We start from the raw sequence: 21,859 nt of genomic DNA, 5'->3' as shown, positions 1-21,859 counted from the left end.
GCAAAGGAAGGCTCAAGGTGCTGCAGTGATTTGCCATTTACCTGCTAGGATAAGGAGGAACTTGATTCTCTTCTGACAACGTGATTACCAGCGGGACCACTGCCCCCAGTATTATTTTTAGGTGACCCCGTAGTCCCTGCAATGCCTTGTGAAGCTGTCACAGAGCACTGTGCAGGAGGGAGCTTGCTGGGTGCAAGGTGGGGCGATGCATGCAGCTCACAGGCTGATGCAGCAGGCCAAACAGTTTAATGCCACCTGCACAGAGAGAGGGGAGACTTTATTTTGTGTAGAGGCAGCTTGGGGTTTTGCTTGTTTGCAGGAGAAGGTCCGCAAACTTAACGTCATCACCTGAGTTGACTCCAAACCAGCAAGAGAAAATAGGATGTCTGACATGCCCTTGTCCTTTCAACGATGGTGGTGTGCACAAAGGGGCGTGCTGCTGTTTCCTTTCACTTAACGTCACCCTTCTGTCCTGTTTTTTTTTTGAGGTAGGAGATTTAGATGCAGTTTCCTGACTCTTCCTTCTTCCCAACCACTTCTGTGCCAGCACATTATACAGCAAAGCCAGCCATTGACGGTGCGCTGGCAGCGTGCTAGCAAGTAACCACGTAAGCGTAGAAGAAACCACCGGTGTGTTGGGGAAAAGAGCTTCTGCCATTTAAAATACTGCTGCCCTCTTGCTGATAATGGGCTGCAAAGGAGTCGGTGGGTATGGTGAGCAGCTACCAGTACATACAAGCCATAGGGTGGTGGGTTTAGGGAACAAGAACAGAAGAAACTGTTTCCTCATGGGGCTCAAGACCTCAGGATCCTGAGTGCAGTCCTTAGGACAAGCAGAGGAAGGAGTTTGCTTAAAGAGATGAAAGAGCTGCTAGCAGAAAAGGAAAGGATTCTCCCTTCTTCTTTCCTCTTTAATCTTCTGCGTTACTATGAGGTGGAAGTTCATTGCTCCTAGTGGTGATGTGTTTTTATTTCATCTCTAGTTCTGGTGTGCACAAGACATTGATAGGAATTTCAGAGGCAACTCAAGAGCAGAGGTCAATTTTATTTTTTTGCAGTCTGGGAGGGATCATGATCAAAAGCAAAAACTGAGTCTTGGCTTTACTCAAGGCTAGGGGCACCTGTCAAAATACCAATTTGCCAAAGTCCTGTTGTGGGGTGGCGAGTGACTTTACCCAGGAAGACAGTGGATTCTGTTGATGCAAAGACAAGTTCACAGAAGGAGGTCATGCAGTCATCAGTATCTGCCTCCCTATTAATTAATTTTGAAGCCATTGTCCAACTGAATCTGATACAAAGAGACCTCAAAGATGTCTAAGATTTCAACAGAACTTCTGAAAACAGGTAGACCCAAAGAGATCTTAAGAAAACTGGGAGTCATCACGGAGTGAGAAGCTACCTTTGCTAGCTTATTAAGCACTAGGAAATTTGGGAAATGGTGATTGACTGGCTTGATATATGCTCTAGCTTCTGGAAAAGCTTCAGTCAGTGCTCACGGTTGGATAGGCTGCAAAGTCAATCAACCTTGTGGAACAAACTGATGGGAGGTCGGCTTTATGGAGCTCCAGTGGTTACAGAGCTGCTTTAATTTTTCTTTTTTGTCTCCTGCTGGCTGAACAACAAATTGAAGGGGAAGAGGCTGATAAGCTGTAGAGACAGTTATGAAGAGCGTGTTTTGCCAGGAATCTCGCCAGCCATCTTGAGCTTTCCCTGTATGAGAGGTGTCAAGCATTGCCTGTTGGAAGCTGGAGGAAACTCACACGTTAATGGCATGCCAACAGACATTGCAGAGGCTTTTTAATAAGCAGAACCGATTAGTGCTTTTCACTTGTGTCCTGACTCTTTGTAGTAAGTTCTTACTTGTTAATGCCACTTTGGTAGTTGCATGTTTTAAAAATAAACTTTTTCCCTATGTGGGATCCTCTTTAAATCCCAGGTGGCCAGTGATGGCCAACAGGCAGCCACAGGAGCCGCATGTCTTCTTCCTCCAGTGGAAGTTCAGGCTGTTACCTTGCATAAAAGGGTCTCGAAAAGGGTCTTGGGGACAGTATTTGCACTGGCTGGGGGCAGCAAATCAGTCCCAGCTGGCTGAAATAGGAATTGGGAGCGACCAGTGTGGAGTGAGAGGGTTAAACACTGGCTGGCGTCATCCCCAGGGGAAGGGCTGGAAGGGGCAGTGGGCATTATGCAGGGATATTGTAGAGACTGGGCAAAACTTTTAAGGCTGCAGTATCTTCAAGGCCGTGGCACTGAGCTGCTTTCATCCCTTCCTATCGATCAATCGCTGTAATCGCATGGGGAAAGCTCCCAAAAGTGTCCCCCCTCTTCTTGTGGGGAGGAAAGTCTTTTCTTCAGATACGATCAGAAGGACCTTTGCTCTGTGCTTGGAAAACATTTAATGCAGCTACCTGACTGTGTGAAGGTTATGACTCATGTCTGGGTCTCTGTGTGATGAATTGGTCCTTTTGTCACCGGTTGTCTCGTTTGTTGGGTCGCAGACCGCTTTTCAAACAGCCAAGGCTGAAGAGGAGGAGGAGGGTTGCGTGTGCATTGTGTTGTCTTCAAATTACCTTGTCATTTTGACTTCTGTCTCTGTAGAAGAAGCAAACTTCACAAACAGCTTTCATTCCACTCTCCAGTCTCCTGTGATCTGAAGCTTAGATAAAACAGGCTTGCAGACATCTGTCACTGCTGATTGTCTCCGTTTACTGACACTTAGCACTTGGACTCAGACAAAGCCTGTCTTAAATTGCAGTGTCAAAAACAGGAGTTATCTCCTAATTTATTTCTCCTTTTTTGGCTGTATTGTTTGTTTTTTTTTTTTCTGTCTCATTGTTCTGTTCCTCTTTTGTAGGGAAAAGGAGCATCCGCTAGGAATCTTTTATATCTCATCTGCTTGATTATTAAATCTCTCATGTTTGTGGCTTGTTATTTTTCAGATTTTCTTGCTGTTGTGCTCTGTCCTTGTATCCCTGTCCTTCCCAGGTCTTCCCAGAGTATGTGATCGTACTAAACCACCGGAGAATGGAGAATGGTTAGGCTGTGGAAACGAGTAGGGAGTTTTCTTCTCCTCTGACCTGTTCCGTGCCCCTAGGCCTGTCCCTTGACCAAGTCCGAGGACCATCCTTGCATTAAAAGATGAATTCAGGGAAGTCTGGAATGATTTTGCTCCTCATAGTTTCATTGCTCTTCGTAGGAAACTGTAAGCTCTAAGGCATTTTAAAAGTTGGGACAGACTCTTGAATGAATGACCCTAAATTTTGTTTGTTTGTACCCTCGCTGTGAGAGCTCTTCTTATCACTAGCTCTTCTCTCACACAGGCACTGCCTGCCAACAGTTCTTCTGAAGGCACTTCCCTTTCCTGCGGGACAGGGTGCAAGGTAAAGCTTGTTTATACTTTTAACTAACATCCTTAATGAAAGAAATAGGCTTTAATAATACCGCTTTTTCCAAGTTCAACCCATTAACTTGTTCACTTATGGGTCTTACGCTGTGCTTGTCATCTTCCTCCTGCCCCAACAGCAGGCATTTTTGCATGTTCGCTGGTGGTGAGAGCTCTTGACAATGAAGTGTCTCAGTGGTTTAGTAGGAAGGGGGAAGATGAGGGGAAAAATTGATTTATTTTTTTTTTAAGAAAATGCCTTGGGTTTAGCTGCTGGCAGGGTTTTTTTTGATGGTGAATTTTGAAATATTATCAAAAAATAATGATTTTTAAAAGCCACGGTGTGCTTCTGTGTCCTTTTTTTGGTACGCTGCTGCTTTTTGCAAGAATTCTTCAACTCTGATCCTGGCTTATCATTTAATATTAAGCAAACAATTTCATATTTTTCGTCTTAATGTCATCATTTTAGATGGTGAATATACTATGAGCTGTGGGGGTTTTTTTGTGTGTCAAAATACAAGGAAATTGTGTGTTACCTGGTGTATAAATAGTGCATAGTTTTCTTCTTCAGCTGGAGGCCTAGATGGGGAGTTTTCAGGTTTAAATTATTAATTGTTAACGAAGAAACTCCTAGTTTTCTTCTGCAAGGTTTCGGTCTAGAGGTTTTCAATAGCCTCAAGTAGTATGGTCAAACTTTACCTAATTGTTCAGACACGGTTTTATGGTTCTTGGCTTCTGCTGTGCTTGAGTGGGGCCTGTTCTTCCATTTGTCTGGAAGGCATTACTGTAAATAATCAACATGCGAAGACACACGAGGGTCAAGCTTTTGTGCACCTCACAAATGGCACGTGCTGTGTTTGCTGCAGCACAGAGAACGAATATTCCAAGCAAAAGCTTTTCTTGCTTTGCAATTCTTGGTTAATTGGTTCTGTAGTCAGGAAGTTGAATTTGACGTATTGTATTCCCCCTTAGAGGCAACAGCACAGAGAAACGCAAACTCGAGACTAAATCAGCAGGTTCAGTGAGCAGAGCTGTGAAACGAGAGCTTGCTGCAAGACTAACACAGACTGTTTTGATGGTGCATTTTGGCTTGAAAAATTCACAGATGCTTGGAACAGGACAGCTTCTTTTCTAGCCCCGTGAACCACGAACCAACAATCTTCCGATGGCCACGAACCACGAGAGCCTGCTGTACGTACCGTGGAGAGGGAAGGGGAAAGGGAGCCCAGAGCCGGCTGCCAGCTGGTCCTGTCCTTGTATGATGGTTTTGGGCCAGGCAGGCAGAGCGGCTTCCAAATGCCCCTGAGATGTGGATGTCAGCACGCAGGCTTGCCTTGCTTTCTTTGGCAGCAGGGAATTTGACTGCCCAGCAACCCAGCTGCTGGGAAGGCTCAGACATCTGCTTCACGTTCTTCAGAGGATGGGTTACGTTTCATAATGCCCAACCTTTCTTTGAAGAGTAAGATGATCTGCTGTATTTAAGGAGGATGCTTTATATTTGCACACCAGAAAGACATTCTCCGTGTCCAAACAAGCACTGCTTGCCATTTCACATTTCTCTTTTCACTTAGGTGATGAAATGAACCTGCTAGGTTGACTTCCTAGTTCTTTAGGGATAACGTGCCTCCATCCTCATGTGCTTGGGCTTTCAGATAACCCTCCTGTCCTTCTGAAAAGAGCGAGCAGGGTAATTCTGCCTGGATGGTGGGTGTTCCTCCTTGCATTCATTGTTCTCATCAAAGTGAGAGGTGGTGCCGTGTGTGTCAATAACACCTTTGATCCTCTTATTTAAATTAGATAGTGGGTGTCCTGCAGAAGAGACCTCTTTCAAGTGCCTTGCAAGGTTATGCTGTTGCATGATGCTTAATAAAAGTTCAGAAAACCAAACTGGACCAGAGACTGAGTAAGTTTCCCAAGTACAGTTCTCCATATTGTAGTCTACAGCAAACATGATTTATTCTCAGCTGATTGACCTCGTGTGGACTTGTGCCTGTGTAAGTAGCAGCTGAAATCAGTGGTCTGAGCACTAATCTGCAAGCTGCAGACAGTAGGGTATTATTTAGTGAGAATGCTCTACAAGTCTCTTGTTGCAGCATTTTCATTCAAAAGGTCGCTTCCGTGAGTTTGTGTGCAGCTGAATTTAATGTTCTTTCTCAGCAAGGCCGGCCACATCGGAGAGTGCGTAATTATAATAAATGCAACTTTGTTCTCAGCTGAAAAATCCATCTGAAATAAATTTTTCCAGACCTTCCAAGAAACGCTTCTAGTAAGATAAATAAAAGCAATTCTTGCAGATTTCACATTCATTCAGCAGGAATGCTGGTGGGTGTAGGGTGCCTCCACTTAAGTCACTCATCACAGTGCCTTCTGGGTTCTGTCAACTCGTGTATTCAATAGCTGGCTATGGGGAGCGTTTGCAAATTGCCTTTCTTGAAACCAATTAAAACCAAGTTCATTATTTCTTACTTGGTTTCAATTCTGGTTATTACTTTGAGTAAAATTGTTCTTAACAGCAAACATAAAGTTCAGGTAGGCTCTCAACTTGAAACAACTTTAAACAGTGCTTTGATAGGTGCATCTGTTTTAGGGACATGCATATATTTATACAAGCTTTTGTGGCTTTTTTTTCCTGGTTGGCACCGCTGTATAGGCAAAGTAGATTTGTTTTCTTCTATTTCGCAACACTGGAAATACAAAAGTCTTTGCCTAAACACAGAAAGAAAGCTAAGAGGACTTTTTTTTTTTGAACTTCTAAGCAAGTACTTAAACAAAAAAATCCCCTCTTTGCTTTTATCTTTCAGGAGACTGAGTGTGAAATGCCCTAACTTCATTTTCTTTCAATTTTTTGACCAAGTATAGGGAAGAGTCTCTGCCCTTTGATCAGGATCCTGCAGCTGGTGGAAGCAGAATTCCTGTAGTTTCTCTGGGTCCGTGTGCAGGTCTGGTTACCTTTGAGGTTTCTGTAGGGTGGTCCTCAAGTGCCTTTGCCCTTTCCCTGCAGGGACTCCAGATAAGCAGCTCCCAGTCTTCTCCAGAAGCTCGTATATGCCTTACTTGAAACTGCTATGACCTTGGATTTGGGTACTACCTGGTATTGTTATACAGTTCCTCGTTGCTGCAAGGTCACTCTTCTGCAGGGCTCTGCTGGAATCTGCTAGGCTGCAAAGGAGAAAAGACTTGCATGGAAATGTCAACGATAAATGGAAGATAACGCAGCCATTCTGCTCTCGCCGTGAATTTGTACAGCATGAGGACCTGCGTGTAAGCTGTGGCACCTAGGATATTTTCCTGTTTCCTTTCCATTTTGGTGAGAGGGATCTCACTGAGGCCTTTCTAAAGGAAAAAGGAGCCTGATGTCTGGGCAGAAAGTGGGGGAGCTCGCTGAAATCTGACCACTCAGACTCCATTAAATGCAAGTGATAGTCTTGGGAGGAGGGGAAGAAACACTTGTACTTCCATTCATGGTCTGCATGCTAGGTTAGATACTCATCTCTCAAAGACCTGATGCCTCTTCAAGCCCCGGTGGGTTTCCAGTGACACTGGAGAATGATCAAAGGGAGAATATGCCCTCTGTCATCAGACTATCGACCGGTACCTTATGGCCACATTCCATATCGACCAGGAGCAGATTTCATCAACACTTCGATCATGACAGTCTGCCTTTTTTTCTTTTTTTTTTTCTCACGGTATTATTTTCTCTCCTTGGTTGTCTTTGTTCCTTCCCCTGCCTTCCTTTTCCTGATGCAAGTCTTTGTGTTCTCTTAATTTTCTCTACTGAAATGGTCAGGAATTGAATACTTGGTACTTGCAAATGAAGCTTCTCTGACAGTGCGAGGGCCAGGGAAGCTCCTTCAAACAGTTGTTTTAGGATCTCATCCTGACTCCATGTGCAGACGCAGTTTATTTTTCAAAGATTGTCTTGAGTTAGAAAATCAGCTTATCCTAAAATGAAAACACACGTTCTTCAAAACCTGAATTTCACGTGGGCTGTGTAAACTTGTAATTTGAGTTAGGTCTGGTCTTTGGAAAATATCCAGCATTGTTGTCCAGGATGTTAGCGTGCGAGAAACTTGGGGAGCTTCTGAAAGTCACGTTGACTGTGTTTCCGTGGAGGATTGCCTCAGAAATCCCAACTTCTGCATTACTGCCTTGTGCTCTGTAAGGTGCTACCAAGATGGTCACTTGAGCAATTGCAGCATTTTCGGACATGTGTATCTGCACAACATTATGAACCGTGGAAAGAAGATTGCTGTACTTCCCAGATAGCTTCCAAAGCTGATCCTCTGTCCCTGCACGCGGTGTGTGGGCCACCGCTCTGATCTACAAAGCACCAGCTGCTTTGATCCTTGCCATGTTTTGTATGGGCAAGTCACATAGGCTTTTTGCTAGGGGTCCATGCCCTTGAATTCCTGGAGGAGGCGGTAGGGTTGTTCGCTGGCAGCTACGCTCCTTGCCAAGCATCCACGCAGGGCTGATGTGTAAGGTTTTAGGCCGACCTGGTCCTTATCCCCATCCACTGAAGGTTTCCTGTGAGAGATGTTAGTCTGTCTTATTCTCTTCATCGTCCCTGAGAGTAGCTGTTTAAAAGTTGCTCAAGATTTTCAACATGATCTTGGGATGACTGCTAGTTCCTCCGGCCCCTTGTTTTGTTTTAGAGTTTCTAATCCCATTTTCTATGACTAACTTCAATTGCGTGGTTTCCACAGCGAGGATTAGGGTTTACTGCCATAGGTACGTCATTCTGCCTTTGAAGCTGCTTGCTCATGCTTTCCTTGGCAAGCTCTGGCAGACGTGCTCAGCAACAGCAGAGATCGTATCTTTCCTGAAGCTGCAAAAGGGTTAATCGAGATTGTGTTTATGAAACCAGGTTCCTTACCCTTAAAAGCTTTACTGTGATCTTTTTTGATGCTTTTGGAAGATTTATCGCTTCTGTCTTTGTAATTTATGTTACGTTTTTCTTTCCTTGTTTTTTGAAACTTTTGATTATATGTATGATATTGTTAAAATTAACAACAATAAGCAGCTTTTCTGGGCAAACCCTAAATTGCATGCCTCTTGGGTACAAACCGAGAACGTGACCGTCTTCACATGGATGGCAAAAGGCTTTTGGCTGGGGTGGCTGGGGTGGTTGAATGAGCGAGTGTAGGGCATCTGAAATGCATCTGTAGCTTATAAACAAAGCCAGCAGAAGGATTCGCATCCCCCAGGCAGGCAGAGAGCCGTACAGATGCTTTTTCTCGAGAGGCCTTTTGTAGTAATGGTCGCACTTGTGGCTGAGTTTACTCACGTGTGCAGGGAGGGGGGCGGGTGGCTATTCAGGGGAGTATTATTTTTCATCAGGGAGATTGAAGATACTGCTGTTGATCGGGAAACTTCTTTATGTGGAGACTCTCCAATGAAATGGAGCACCTGTGCCCATGCAGCACTTTAAAAACGTTAAACAGGATGTTCCCTCTGATGGGAATCGTTGATTGTGCTTTCGGTCGGTCTGCCTCTCCAGCAGATGTACCGCGGCGAAATTTTTGCAACCTAATAAAATATTACAGGATGCTTCACCTCGAGAGGAAACTTGATTGCTGCTTTCAGCCAATGCGTCTGCGAAACCAGGTGAGAAACACGTGCGTGCCTCGCCGGGAGCTGCACCTACCTCTGCTGGCACAGCTCCGGGATGCTGGTGCGAGGTTCGTGGATTCAAAATAATAAATAAAGAGCCCGAATGGTTCTGGTAGGATAGATGTTAGATGCCAGGCTCTGCGTATCTGGTACGATGTAGTTGATGGACAGATGGTGCCAATATTAGTTTTGTATCATTGACTCCAAGTGGAGTTGTTTGTGCATTTTGATCTAAAACGTGCCTTGATTTTTTGGTGCATTTCTAAGGACGTGAGGGATGCCTTTCTTGGGCTTTTTCTGTCTACCTCTGTCTAGTAATGAAAGCTGAGCTTTGTGAGTTGTGACTTTTGGCACAAAGTTGTCTGCTTGTAGACACGCAATATAAGGATTTTGCAGAAACTCATGGGAATCTGGTGACCACTCTTTGCATTTTATTGTTTTGTGGAGTTGCACAAATCTAGAAGCTCTTATTTCTGAAGATTTCATTTATCTAACATTTTTATCCCCAGGAAGTATCATCTCCTGGGATTTAAGTATTTGCTGATGCAAATCTCTGTGATCACAGGACTGTTAAAGAACTATCGAGTGTCACATCATTAGGTCACCGGTTCAAATCTAGTCCAGAGTGGTAATGGATATTTTTATACCCCTGACACCTTTCATCAAGATTTATGTGTAGTTGCTTAAACTAAAAACAATGTTTGCTACTCAGAATTAAGAGTTCAAGTGGAAAGCTAAGACTAGAAGCAGATTTTTCTATAGCAAAAATTCCTGTTTGATTTTTATGTATGGTTGTATGTGGTTGTAAATCTGTGTGTGGTTCCCAGTGCTTTAGCAGAAATAAAAGTAGCATCTTCCCAGAGGAGTGGGTGGCTCAGTGCATAGGATGCAAAGCAGAAAGGAGTCTTCATTTGGTAGAAAAAAGTATGCGTTAGTCAAGTCTGGTATTATTGGTGTGCCTTCCTATGACTTTTGAATTGCGACAGCCTTTGAAGAAAACAGGAAGAAATAGATTTTGGAGAGAGAGATGTTTTGATGTTGAAATGCAGGGAGAGCGCCTGGGATGGTAACAAATAGTTCTGGACAAAGTACTTTTCAAATTCTTTAAGGCAGCTGCTCCTCACCCAAAAGGTTGGTTGGTTGCTTGGGTTTTTCCTTGTTTCTTCCAGAATTCACATCAAAATCTTTGTATGAAATTTCATATCTAAATCTTGCCTTGAATGTCAGGTTTCTAGATAGGAGATACAGACTTCTGTTTAGGGTGAAATGTAATACTTAGGATAACTCTCCGGACTGCGCAGGGCCTGAGATAGTTCAGTCGCGTGGGCCCTCACAGCTTTGCAGTTCATCTTTGTTGATTCATTTTTCAAAGGTTGGCTAAATCCTTGCAATTTTGTTGGGATAATTGGGATATAGAAAGCCTCATGAATCCCTACGGTCAGGGCCCTGACCTTTTGTACGCTGGGACCTGCTTGCAACTACTTCTTACTTCCCAACCTTTTCCCGAATGTTTCCTGAACGCTCTCTGGCTTGTTTCAGGGACCAGGTTGGCAGCATATCAGGAGTCAGTAGCTGGAGTCCTTCAGGAAAGAAGTTGAAGATGCTGAAGTATGAATTCTGGTGTCCTGGTTGTTAGAGTCTGTTAGCAGAGACTTGAAGATGCGAAGAAAAGAGATGTTAAAGCCGGTACAAGTGTTCTCTTTCTTTGTGCTCCTAAGTTGAGAAATTAGGATCTGAGTTGGCTTCCTGTGCATCTGCTGCCATGGGAAATCACTGGTGACTTTCCTCAGTGTTTTGAGGTACAAAAAGTGTTTATGAGGTATGGAGACAGGAAGAAAAAAAAAATTAAAAAATATATTTTTAATGACAGAAAAGAATACCACCCATAGAACCTGAGTTTTCACTGTGGCATTTTTTGACTGAGATTTCAGTGCTGTCTGTCTTATTCATAAGTTTTTATACGTGTGTACTCTGCAAGGGGTGGGGAGGGAGCTACCAGTCTTTGTTCATGTAGTTCTGATTTCCTGGCAATTTGGGAGACATTACGAGGTCATTCATTTTCATTCCTGATGCCGCTTACTGCTACCATCTCCCTGGTTATCTCAGAGACAATTGGGACTATACTTATTATTTCCTACTTAAGATATTCTGTTACCATCAAGTATCTCAGAAGCATTGAGCTTTCTGCCTCTTTTAAATGCTGATTTGCTTAATAAAGGCAGTGTTAAGGTTCTGGCTTAGCAAAGGAATACCACTAAACAACTTTGGTCTGTGTCTTAAGTCTCTGGTTTTTGGCCTGTAGCTGTGATTGCAACCCGAAACAGTGCATAGCTAGAAATCTTCATAAATTATTATCCGTCTTTTTGCTGGAGACTGAAAATGGAGAGCTACTGAAGTACAAAGGAAACTTTTTTTCTGAGTCATGGCAAGATTGGCAAGTTGCAAGGGAAAATATAAATCTGGTGTTTACTATAGTTAACAATGAAATCCTCCCTTTACAGAAAGTTATTAGGGTGAGTTATGCTTTCAGTCTCCTTGCTGTTGTGGAGTAAAAAAAAAAAAAAAAAAAGTTATTTTGATTTTTTTTAATTAGGATTTTTTTTCTGATCCTTGGCCTAGGATGGGAATAAATTAGAGGAAGTTGCCCAATTTTCTCTGCTAATTGTCTGAAGATTGGCCCTAAAAATACAGTTGTCATCTACAATTGCTAGTTTTCACAAATGGGATGATGACTTTATCTGTTTTCTCTCATTATGGACCAGTCATTCAGTCATGCAATGTCCAATTCTGAAACCTGTGATCTTTTACTTAGGTATGAATCCTGGTACTTCTTAATACATATGCAGACGCTGAACTAACATGAAAAAACATGTCCAGTCTTTTGCACAGTGTAAAATAATAGATATTATCTTCAAATGTTAATGACTGCCTCCCCGTCTGATATGATAAATGCTATTCTTAATCCGCTGATGGAAAACAAAAGGAACAGAAAATAGTGAGACTGCCAAACAAAGTTCAGTGTAATTTGGAGATGGACCACAAGTCATTTGGAGTCCTGATCATGTGTTACATAAAGGCCATAATTTGTCTTACAGGAAAAAATGGCTAATGTTAAAAAATGTTATCTGTCTTTTTGAAAACAGATGAAATAGATTGCAGAAGGACATATCTGTCAACAGGAAGTGACCGTAACTTAGGAGGCACGCAGGCGTCAAGCACAACTGAACGAGGCTGCAAAGAACAAAGAACCTCTTTCCTCTCGCTTTTCAGGCCGTATGTAGGACCAGAGAACACCTTCTCTCATTAGGGTTGAGCAGCCTTTTCGACACCCTTTGGTGTGAGTGCAGCATCTTAATACGAGTCTCGGTGCTAGGCTTTCATGACGCAGACTGGGGGTCATGTCAAGCAAAGCTGCAGGTTGTCACCAGCCCACCACCATGTTTTTTCACTCCTGGTGTCAAAGCAGTATTTAGATATTAGTAAGACTTGATATAGGTTAAATAAAACATGAGAATTTCAAGCTGTCCCGGAGTCGGTTTCTGTCATGCTGTGAGATTTGCTCTCGTCCATGAGGTGAAGGACTTTCTGAGATTGCATTGATCAAGATAGTCTCCTGGGTGTGTTCCTCATCCAAGGGGAAAAGTGAGGTCAGTAGGAATGAATGTTGTGCTGCAGCTCAGACTGGAAAAGAGATACTTTGGTGTCCTGGGAAGAATGTGTCTCCAACTTCTGCTTTGGGGCATTGTCTAACATGGTAGTCTTAATGTTAGGTGGCAGGTGACTTTCTTGTCTTCCTTGTTAGACTGCCCTACTTGTTCAAGTGAAGGCCAGTTCTGTGCTTTGTCCCCTGCTTATTCCTCTGGGACATGATCCTTTCTGTTGCCCCACTTTGTGCTCTTCAGCCTTGCCTGCTGCCTCCTCCCAGCTCGGAATTCCCTGTCACGTTGCTCCTTGTAGATGTGGCCGGATGTTTTACCCTTCAGAAAGCTGGAGGCTCGGTTTCAGGTCACCTCCACAAGTTTTCTGGATGTGATGCAAAGCATGGGAGCCGTTTGGAAATTGGGCTTTCAAATATTCAGACATTGTGGTGGGAACGAAGGCAACCAGAAAGGCAGCAGACTGGAAAATCCCTTCTGTACACTGTGTCTGCCAGCAGACCTAGTGGGATAAAACTGAGATGCTCTCTTAACCCAGCTTTTCCACTTTTTGGCTTAGGTCTGCTTGTTTGTTCAATGGGTGAAGAGCATTTTGTGCTCCCTGAACACGTGGAGAAGTGGGAAGGCTAAATATACTGCTCTTAAAAGCTCAGAGAAGCTAATATTGGCATTCTCACCATTTCCCACATCTTCTGTACTGCTACGGTGACATCTCTTGTAAATTGATGGCAAAACATATGACTTTTCTTTTTTTGGTCTTGCTTCTCTCCACGGTTTAACCTTTCTTATGAAGCGCCTCTCTGATCAAACGATATTAACAAAATCTTTATTTTCTTGGTTTTACAAATTTGGCTTCAAAATTCTCAAGTTGAGACTTGGCAAACACCGCCGTGGTATGCAAACAGTGGGGATGGGAGAAGGGAAATCACTTGGCTGTTGAAAAACTACATATGGGAAAGTCACGTGGAACTTTGTGCTTTATTTATAATTCTGCAAAGGCCTCTTCTAATTTGAAAAAGTAGAAAAGACCAAATAGTGGCTTCTGGAAAGCAAACAGCTTGATTTTTCCGTGAGTATTTTTAACACAAGTATTGACTTCATAGATTGTAACACTTTCCTTCTTAAATATATATTTTTTTTAAGCTGTTGGGATGTATAACTGGCTAAACTAACATTGAGATGAAAGCCTTAACTCCTGCAGCTCCTTGCTTTTTAAATTCTGGTTGTGAAGCCATAAGAGATGTTTTATTTTCATTTAGCATATACATATTGAGCTTCCAGAAAGGTGCCTTGATTTATAGTAAGTGTACCCAGTGGGAACCATATGAATTTTTGCTTTTGTCTTTTTATGAAGGATCGAAGTGTTTCTTTCAAAATTTGTTTTCCAGGCAAATGCTGGGTTTAGTGGTTAAGGAACGTTTAAGTAAGACCTGAAGCTGCATTTTTTTCAGCTTTGGCTGTACCCGTGAACAGGCGTTTCCAAATACTAGTCCTTGGAATAACTCTACTAGTTAACAATGCAACCTTGTTTTATATCGGCTTGATTCTGGGCAGTGTTTTACTGATACCAGTGTGAGATAACTGTGTTATGTGAAACTGCTTGAACAAAACAAATGGGAGAGTGGTGGCAGTGGGCTGCCTGAGAGGCTGTGGTGCTCTGCTCAAATTGCTGAACATAGCTAACTCGTGGTGGAACGGCATTTAAGGCTACATTTGGAGTCATTAGGTTATAAACAGTCCACAAAATATTTTAAATACTTCATGTTAATATTCCTCTGAAGCTTAAGATTCCCTGGGGAGAAATGAGAAAGCGTACCAAAAACATTTTCAGTTCTCGAGGCTTATCCACCACTTCCTAGATCACTAAAGCCCAACTGTCTCATGAAGAAATTATTACAAAAACAAGTTTTGATGCAGTTCTCAGCGTATAAGTGCGTGCGTGGGGGGAAATACATTGGGTAATGCTCTTTCCTTTAGTTGTCAGATTTTCATATTTTGCTGGCTGGCTATAAATGTCAATTAAGATTCGGAAAATCTTTCTGACTCAAATTTGGTAAATTTACATTCACCTTTGTTTTCAGTAATGCTTTTGAGTCTTGTGCTGCGTTGGTGAAAGACATGTCAAAAGCATTCAGATCTTGACAGAATGTCTGAATTTGTGCCATTGAAAGGTGTCCTTTCATTTCTGTTTCTTGGTAAGACTTCTTTTAAGGAGGGATGTAATAAATATTGACCCTTCTTGAAGAGGCTAGGGTCTCTAAGAGAGGTGACCCACTGTGTAATTTTTTTCCTGAGAATAAATCTTCTGTGCAAAAGTGGCTGATTTGTGCTAGGCACAATCCATATAAAAAATCCATATAAAAACTAGGACTGGTGGGGATTGTCTTGTGAAAGTGGTCCTGTCATTAGCTGGCATTAGCATCTCCTGCCTTCCCCAAATGCTTGGCATCTGTAGTGGCCCATCAACAGTTTGTGTGCTTGTGCAGTTAATCTATCTAGGACAATGCCCTGAAATAAAACAAAACCTATAAAACACCAGCTTGTCCTTCAGAAAGGAATCTTATTTCAGATTGCCCTGTTAATTTGCAAAATACCGGGATTTATGGAGCTGGCAGGATGGCTCGGCAGAGTTACCACGCTTCAGAGATCTGGGCTGTCTGTCAAACCCTTGACTTAAGTTGGCATACCTCATACCTGAGGATGCGACTCACAAGGGACGTCTGTTTGCATCCAGTTTTCTTCCAGCTGAGCCAGATGAGAGAGACAAGAAGCGGAGGACCTGCATGAGAATCTGGTGAGAGCTGCTGGAAGCAGCCCCAGGACTTGCAAAGTAGATGCAATTTATAGGCTGCAGGAGCTACTGATGCATCTTTCTGTTCCTCGGGAGTTGAGGAAGGAGCATTTTCCGTGCATTTGCTGAGTTTTCAGAGGTTCTTATCCCTCAGGGCAGTTTGAGAGCTCGTTGCAGACAATTTGGCAGCAGTGCTTTACACTAATGAGGAAGCAGCAGGGTTGCACTTCCTCCAGCCTGCCTTGAAAGAAGAAGTGCAGAGGGGCTCATCGTTCAGAGCTGTGTGACTGTAAGGCACAATAATAGCCCAAAGCCTCCTAGTGCACGCTTCAGCGGTGCAATAACTGCATGTAGAGAGCTAAACCCGGTCCAGCGTGCTTGGTCGATAGCAAAGCTGCTTGATTTACCTCTGTTATTGATCTGGGTTCCAAATTGAGTCCATTTAAGCATCTGTAAGGGCCTCTTTTGGTGCTTGGTAGACACACTGAACCACTGGTGCTGCTGGCTCACTTTGGCAGATACAAGTCCCCTTTCACTAATGAGCTTCTGCATTTACAAAAGATTGCTTTATATTTTTTTGAGTGGAACTTTGCTCGAATTTCCTCACAATTTGGGGACGTTTTTGACAGTCGTTTATTTTTCTTTATGGCGACTTCAACTCAGCGTGAGGTCAGACTTCAGGAAATAGCCTGCTGGGTGCTGACACTTTAAAAGGTAGTCATGCTCTTGGTTTATGCTGAATTAATTGCACGAATGAGGTATACATTTTAAGCAGTCTAACATCTGATTTTTCAAAGGGATCTTGATATTTACTGTTATAGGCATTATTTTTTGCTGATGTTAGAGCCATCTAATAAAATCAGTCTTCCAAAACAGAAGGGACAATGAAGAGTTTACTTATCATATAGTTCACCTTTGGTCTAACAATTGTATTGCAGCTAGGGAGGAACACTCAAAGGCTTAAGAAAATGTTCTGCAAATACGGTGTTAAAAGTTGAAGGTGAAAAAAAAAAAGGAAAGTATTAATCTAGAGTTTAATGAGGAAGGTGGATAAACAGTAACTCAAACAGTAACTCAGTAACTGATGTACAGACTGAGAGGTTTTGCTCTTTTGGTCCTTTGGTTGTGTGGGGAAATCCAGAAAACACACAAACTCCAAGATGTAATCCTACACAAATTAAAATGAGTATGAAGTATAAAGGGGCCAAAAGCAAAGGAAGAAAATACAGAAGAAAAAGCTAGAAAAATGTGAAATCATTAGGGCCTCGTGAAATTTACTGCTGAGCACTTACAGATGTAGACACAGCCATTTCTGAACTTAGTAGCTTTCTTCCAGGTTCCAGTAAGTATTCGAATAAATTGATGAAGACTTTATAAGCATCTGTAAGGCAACAGGAGATACAAGCAGTGGGACTTTATCAGGAATGACCTCATGGGGGGAAAAATAAATCTAATTTGTTTGATTCAATGGATTTTTCACAATCCAGCCTGACTGAGGGACTGTCGCTTATGGGATGCTGTGTAGAGATCCATCTTCAGAATTAAGTTACAGTACAGTGGGTTCATTAAGCAACTGGAACGCATGCTAACGAATAGTCTGTAAAGGTGACAGGGTCCTGGAGAGTTCTGTTCCACCTCTGTGCCGACAGTTTGGGACGCAAAGTGCTTGAGATGAAGCTGGAGGCTTGCATGTATTTTTGATGGTGGGAGAAGAACTTGGAGAAATGATGTGAAGCCTGGCACCAAAGTCGGTAAGGAAATGTGAAGAGAAAGGCAAATAGAGGGAGGATGCATCAGAAATGGAGCAGAGCTGCTGAAAAAAACAAAAAAAAAACAAAAAAAAAACAAATATTTTATGATGTATTAATAGAGGTGTCCTACGTAGGGCTGTTGTAGTACTCTGTACTAATAAGTGCTGTATGCAGTTTTGGATCCTACATTTTGAGAAGTGGTTAAGTTGGAGACTGAAAAGAGTAAAACTAAGATTTAATCCCTGTGGCCTTTGAAAAAAAGGCTGCTTTTGTCTTCTGAAAGCAGCTTAGAGAGGATTGGAGCAATTTTCCAGGTGAGCTAGGCTAAGAAGATGACTGCAATCAGGTGTCCTCTTCTCAGTGGAGAAGAAGAAATGGCTTTAGCAGAGAAGATCTGCTGCCTTGTCTTGCACAAAGGCCTGGATGTTAATGGGGAGAACATCCTAACTTTTAAAGAGTGTGCAGCACGAGATGGCATTGCCTTTTGAGGCAGCGGTACCACAGCTGACTGCAGCCGCCTGAGTTGTGGATTAGCAAATGTTGGTGCTTTAGGTGCAGTGAGCCCTTCCCAGAGTGATTTGATTGACTGGGTGACTTATTGAGAAGCCTTTCCAGCCCGATGCCTCTGGGATTGCATCTTTTCTTTCTGAACAGCCCTGACGTGTGATGCCTGTGTTAAGGAACAAGTGCTGAAAGGAGGACAGTTTGATGGCCAGATTGTAATTAAATCCTGCTCACAAATGTTGCTGTCCCTCCCTGAGTTGTTTTTATGCCTCTTTGGGTTGTATTGTTGCCTGGAAGATGTTTCTTTCAGTGATCGGATGATTTTACACACTGCAGGTCTGGTCTCTGCAGTGAAATAGGTTGGAGAACTTTCTCATTCACTTCCAGGAAAGGAAGGTTGGTCCTGGTTTTCCAAAAGAGATGTTCAGAATTCCTGCTCCCCGCATTACCTGCTTCAGGGGAAAAAAAAAAAACACTGTCGTAGGGATACTGTGCTGGGAGTGAATAATTCTAAAAACTGAAAAGATTCACTTGCCTTAGTTTCTTAGCTCTACAGTCACCCACAGGTCTTCGAGCTTTCTGGGTGATGAGGGTGACATGCCTTTGAAGAAGAAATTAACTGTCTTCTGACACTTATGTTGGTTTTGTTTCAAGATTTTCTGCATTACTCTACTCCTGCTAATTAGTACCAATTAGTAATTGTAGTTCTTCTACAAAAGAAAAATCTCCATTAGTTTTTTTGTTTGGCTGTTTTTGTGATTTTTTTTTTTGCACAGATACATCTGGATTGTTTAGTTTGTGCTATGTGAGAATTCGAAAGAAAACAATGGTTGCAAGAGTAAGAGGCCACTGGTATTTTGATCTAGAGCAAATGTGTGCCTGGCAGCCAGACTTCAGCGAGGCAAATCCACTTGCCCTTTGCTTTTCCCCCAGCCTGCAACCTTGCTGCAGGGAAATGTGTGAAAGAGGTACGGCAGCGCGGGTCACCCTGTCCTCCTCCAGCTCCGCTGCAGCCAGGGGAGCGCTCGCGTTATCTGCCAGCGGAATAACAACCACTAATGGAAATTACAGCAATTGGGATAAGATAATACCCATAAAGGCAGGTTATGCTGATCGGCGTTTCTTCCTGAGATAAGGCTGAAATGAGTTTGTAATTATTGGGCATTGAGCTTTATTAAATAAAGCATGCTTATGCATGCAAGGGGAACATGCGTTGTCCATATACCGAAGGAGAAATGCTGTAGATACCGTGAAGGTGGGGAGCAAGGCAGCGAGGTATCTGCCCTTGGAATGGCAGAGCTGCCTGGCTTGCAGGTATGTCGCTGAAATTTAGAAATTGGCAGCGGTTCTGGGTGCCACCAGTGCTTTTAATGCTTGAGCGAAGTGCAAACTGCATAATGCCGCGGCCGATGCTGAAACGCGACACGTGGGCATCGCTTCCTCCGAGCCGCTGATCCTTGTGTAATGGGGCTGTCCTGGGGCGGCTGCAGGAAATATGTGGGTAACCGGTGGCGGTACTGCTAGGCACCCAAAGCACAACAATTAGTTGTGCTTAGAGTCCTGTTGTTGTAATCTCAAACAATTTTCTGGCGCACTCCCCGTTTTACAGCCAGGAAAATGGCTGAGTGAGGAGCTGGTGATGGGAGGCATTGATTTTTTTTTTTTTTCCTTGTGTGTTTGAATGAACCAAGCTTGTACCTGGAAACCTACATCTGCGAGCTCACTGCTTTGTGTAGATCATGCTTTCTGAAGGCTTTCCTGTGTGAGGGGATCCCAAAACCTCTCCTCTCCGGCTGGCAGAGCAACTAAGTATGTGGGCTTTTGGGGAGCTTTTCTTGTCTTCCTTGTAATGATGTGAGCCAAAGCAGAACCAGTACTACAGCAGGGGAGAGATTAGGCTCGAAGGTGTTGATATTTCCTGCTGTTTCACCGACAGCTGGAATCTGTACTTAAATATATAGTGTTGGTTAGTTTATTCCTCAATTTTTGTTTATTCCTCCTTTTAGAAAAGAGATGAGAATTCATGTTTCTCTTCAGGCACTCAGAGAGTTCCTAACAACACAGGAATTCAAGCTGGAGGAGATGAGCTTGTATTTAAGATGAGGCTTTCTGAAGTGGTTTTTCCCTGAAGTTGCACGTTTAAAAAAGTTTCTAACAGAAGAGGTTAAGATCTGATAGCACTCCGTGTTTTGTCTAGTGATTTAAAAGCGATGCCTTTAACACTGTTGTGTTGTGATCTTTCAGATGCTTGTGGTATTGAGCTTTCTTAATAGTTAAACTTGTGGTTTCCTTCCATTCTTTGCTTTGGTCGTATGAAGATACACATACGCAATCTTTAGTGCTCTTTGTTTTGGAAGAGGAGACCTGGCCCTCCTGTCTTTTCGCTAGTCAGGCCACACCAAGTGGAAAGACTTCTCTTGCTCTTTGTGCTGAGGTTTAACCACAAGCTCTGAGCCTCTGCCAGCATGGAGCAGTTCAGATGAATTTAGTTTTCTGCTAGGTAACAGAAAGCATGCAAAACTCTTCAGTACTGCGTAACCCATGGGATTAATTGGCAGGCTCCTAATCAGGAGTACCCTATTGGGATCTACGTATATTTTCTAAGAGGAAGAAGTCCCAAAAAACTGGTTTAACCAAGTGCTGTGTACCACAAAACCAGACTTGTGTGTGACCCAGAACCCACCGATCAATGGGGATGTAGGTGCCACGGCAGAGTTTGTGGGGTAAAGTCCAGGGATAACAGTGGAAAGTGCTCTAGCTGCACATATGTAGGGCAGTTTGAGGACATTTCTTTGCCTCAGCATAACCTATACAATATTGCTCTGCAGTGTAACATTATTGAACCGTAATATCCAGCAGCCTGCTGGGAACGAGGCAGCTGCTGATGCCTCTTTTTCCTAAAGGATTTCCCAGAAAATCCATTCCTTTCACAGAAGGATGCAAGCCATGTAGAAATGGTGCTCTGCTGGAAACAGAAACTTAATTCTCAGAACTCAATAAAAGAACCTCTTTCTTGTAAAACCAGCTGAGGAAAACAAGACTGCTGGGATTTTGGGGGCTTTTCTAAATTTGTTCAAGATGCAAACTTGAGCTCAGAAAAGACCAACGAACTTCAGAAAGGTCTGACCAGGCTGGATGAAATGTCAGATATCCCAGCAAAGTCTCGCATGACAAAGCCATTTAACCACTTCTGTGCTTTTTGTCAAGCTAACTAACTGCACCGTGCCTGAAGAAATACCTGAGCATCTTTATGCAATCAGGTGCCCATTTGACATCAACATTTATGAACAATTTTTTTAATATTAATAAGAAAAATAGCATAGATTAACATGCAAATACTTCCTAATTTGAAGGGATGCCATCATGTCAAATTACATGCGTCTGTGCACTTATAATAGATGCAGCATGTAATTATGTAGTTGCATCCATGTGGGTGTTTCCCATGTCAATGCACCTATCCCTCATGTGAGACTGGATTTTATCTGAGCGTTTTGCAGAGTGGCACTTGTGAGAAGCAGGAGGGGCAGAAAGCCGTGACCTTTGTGTGTTTTGTCTTCCTGCCCATGTGGATGTAATACAATTTGGCTGATCCCTGACTCTCTTCTCCTGCTCCAGACTTCTGTCTTGGGTGTATTGTGGTGGTGAAATGCCACGTAACCTTCCTTATCTTCAGTTTTTGTGCTAGGTTATTTTAAACGTGTTTGCAGGTGGAGAAAGGGGGCTTGTGTCTGTTGTAACTGGACCTAGCAGTGGCAGCGCTGCATCCCAGATAATCACTCTGTGCATGTATGTATCCTCCTTATTGAAGTCTCATGCATTAAGACTGTCTGCTGGCATAATTGCCTTAGACTCTGATGAAAAATTCATATCCTAGGCCCCCAGAGGGTCATTTGGAGCAGTATTATCCCATGAAGTCTAGAGGCAATAGAAGAGCAAAGAAGAAAATAACCTTGAAATCAATGTCAGTCACCCTAGCCCTAGTGCCGTTAGTTTTGGCAAATCCTATCTCAACAATAAAGCCAGCTGCCATTTTGGCATCAAGACAGGCAGACTTGGCACCAGCCCCTCTGGCACCAAAAACATGCTTCGTGGGAGCTGGCATCAGTGGTGTGAAACGAGGGTAAGGCCCAAGGGAAATGCCAAGCAGGCATATGAGATGAGC

At 43.1% G+C, this 21,859-nt stretch overlaps 1 protein-coding gene across 8 annotated transcripts in view; it reads left to right on the top strand.

Annotated features, from left to right (window-relative positions):
- The window catches only part of WBP1L (WW domain binding protein 1 like), a 57,377-nt gene that overhangs the window by 5,101 nt on the left and 30,417 nt on the right, over positions 1–21,859 (top strand). For 2 of the 8 annotated variants that reach the window (XM_050711895.1, XM_050711897.1), the window contains one exon: positions 3,321–3,380. The exons of 3 other annotated variants lie outside the window; for them this stretch is intronic. In XM_050711895.1, the coding sequence (XP_050567852.1) occupies positions 3,321–3,380 (60 nt within the window). Of the gene's footprint in view, positions 1–3,320; positions 3,381–8,166; positions 8,990–10,085; positions 10,127–10,478; positions 10,682–21,859 lie in introns of those variants that run through there. 3 more of the 8 variants (XM_050711899.1, XM_050711900.1, XM_050711898.1) reach the window with 3 other exon arrangements.

The sequence above is a fragment of the Cygnus atratus genome, chromosome 7 (genome assembly GCF_013377495.2).
Source record: "Cygnus atratus isolate AKBS03 ecotype Queensland, Australia chromosome 7, CAtr_DNAZoo_HiC_assembly, whole genome shotgun sequence".
Classification (NCBI taxonomy): domain Eukaryota; kingdom Metazoa; phylum Chordata; class Aves; order Anseriformes; family Anatidae; genus Cygnus; species Cygnus atratus.
This window is presented reverse-complemented; position numbering and strand designations above follow the sequence as displayed.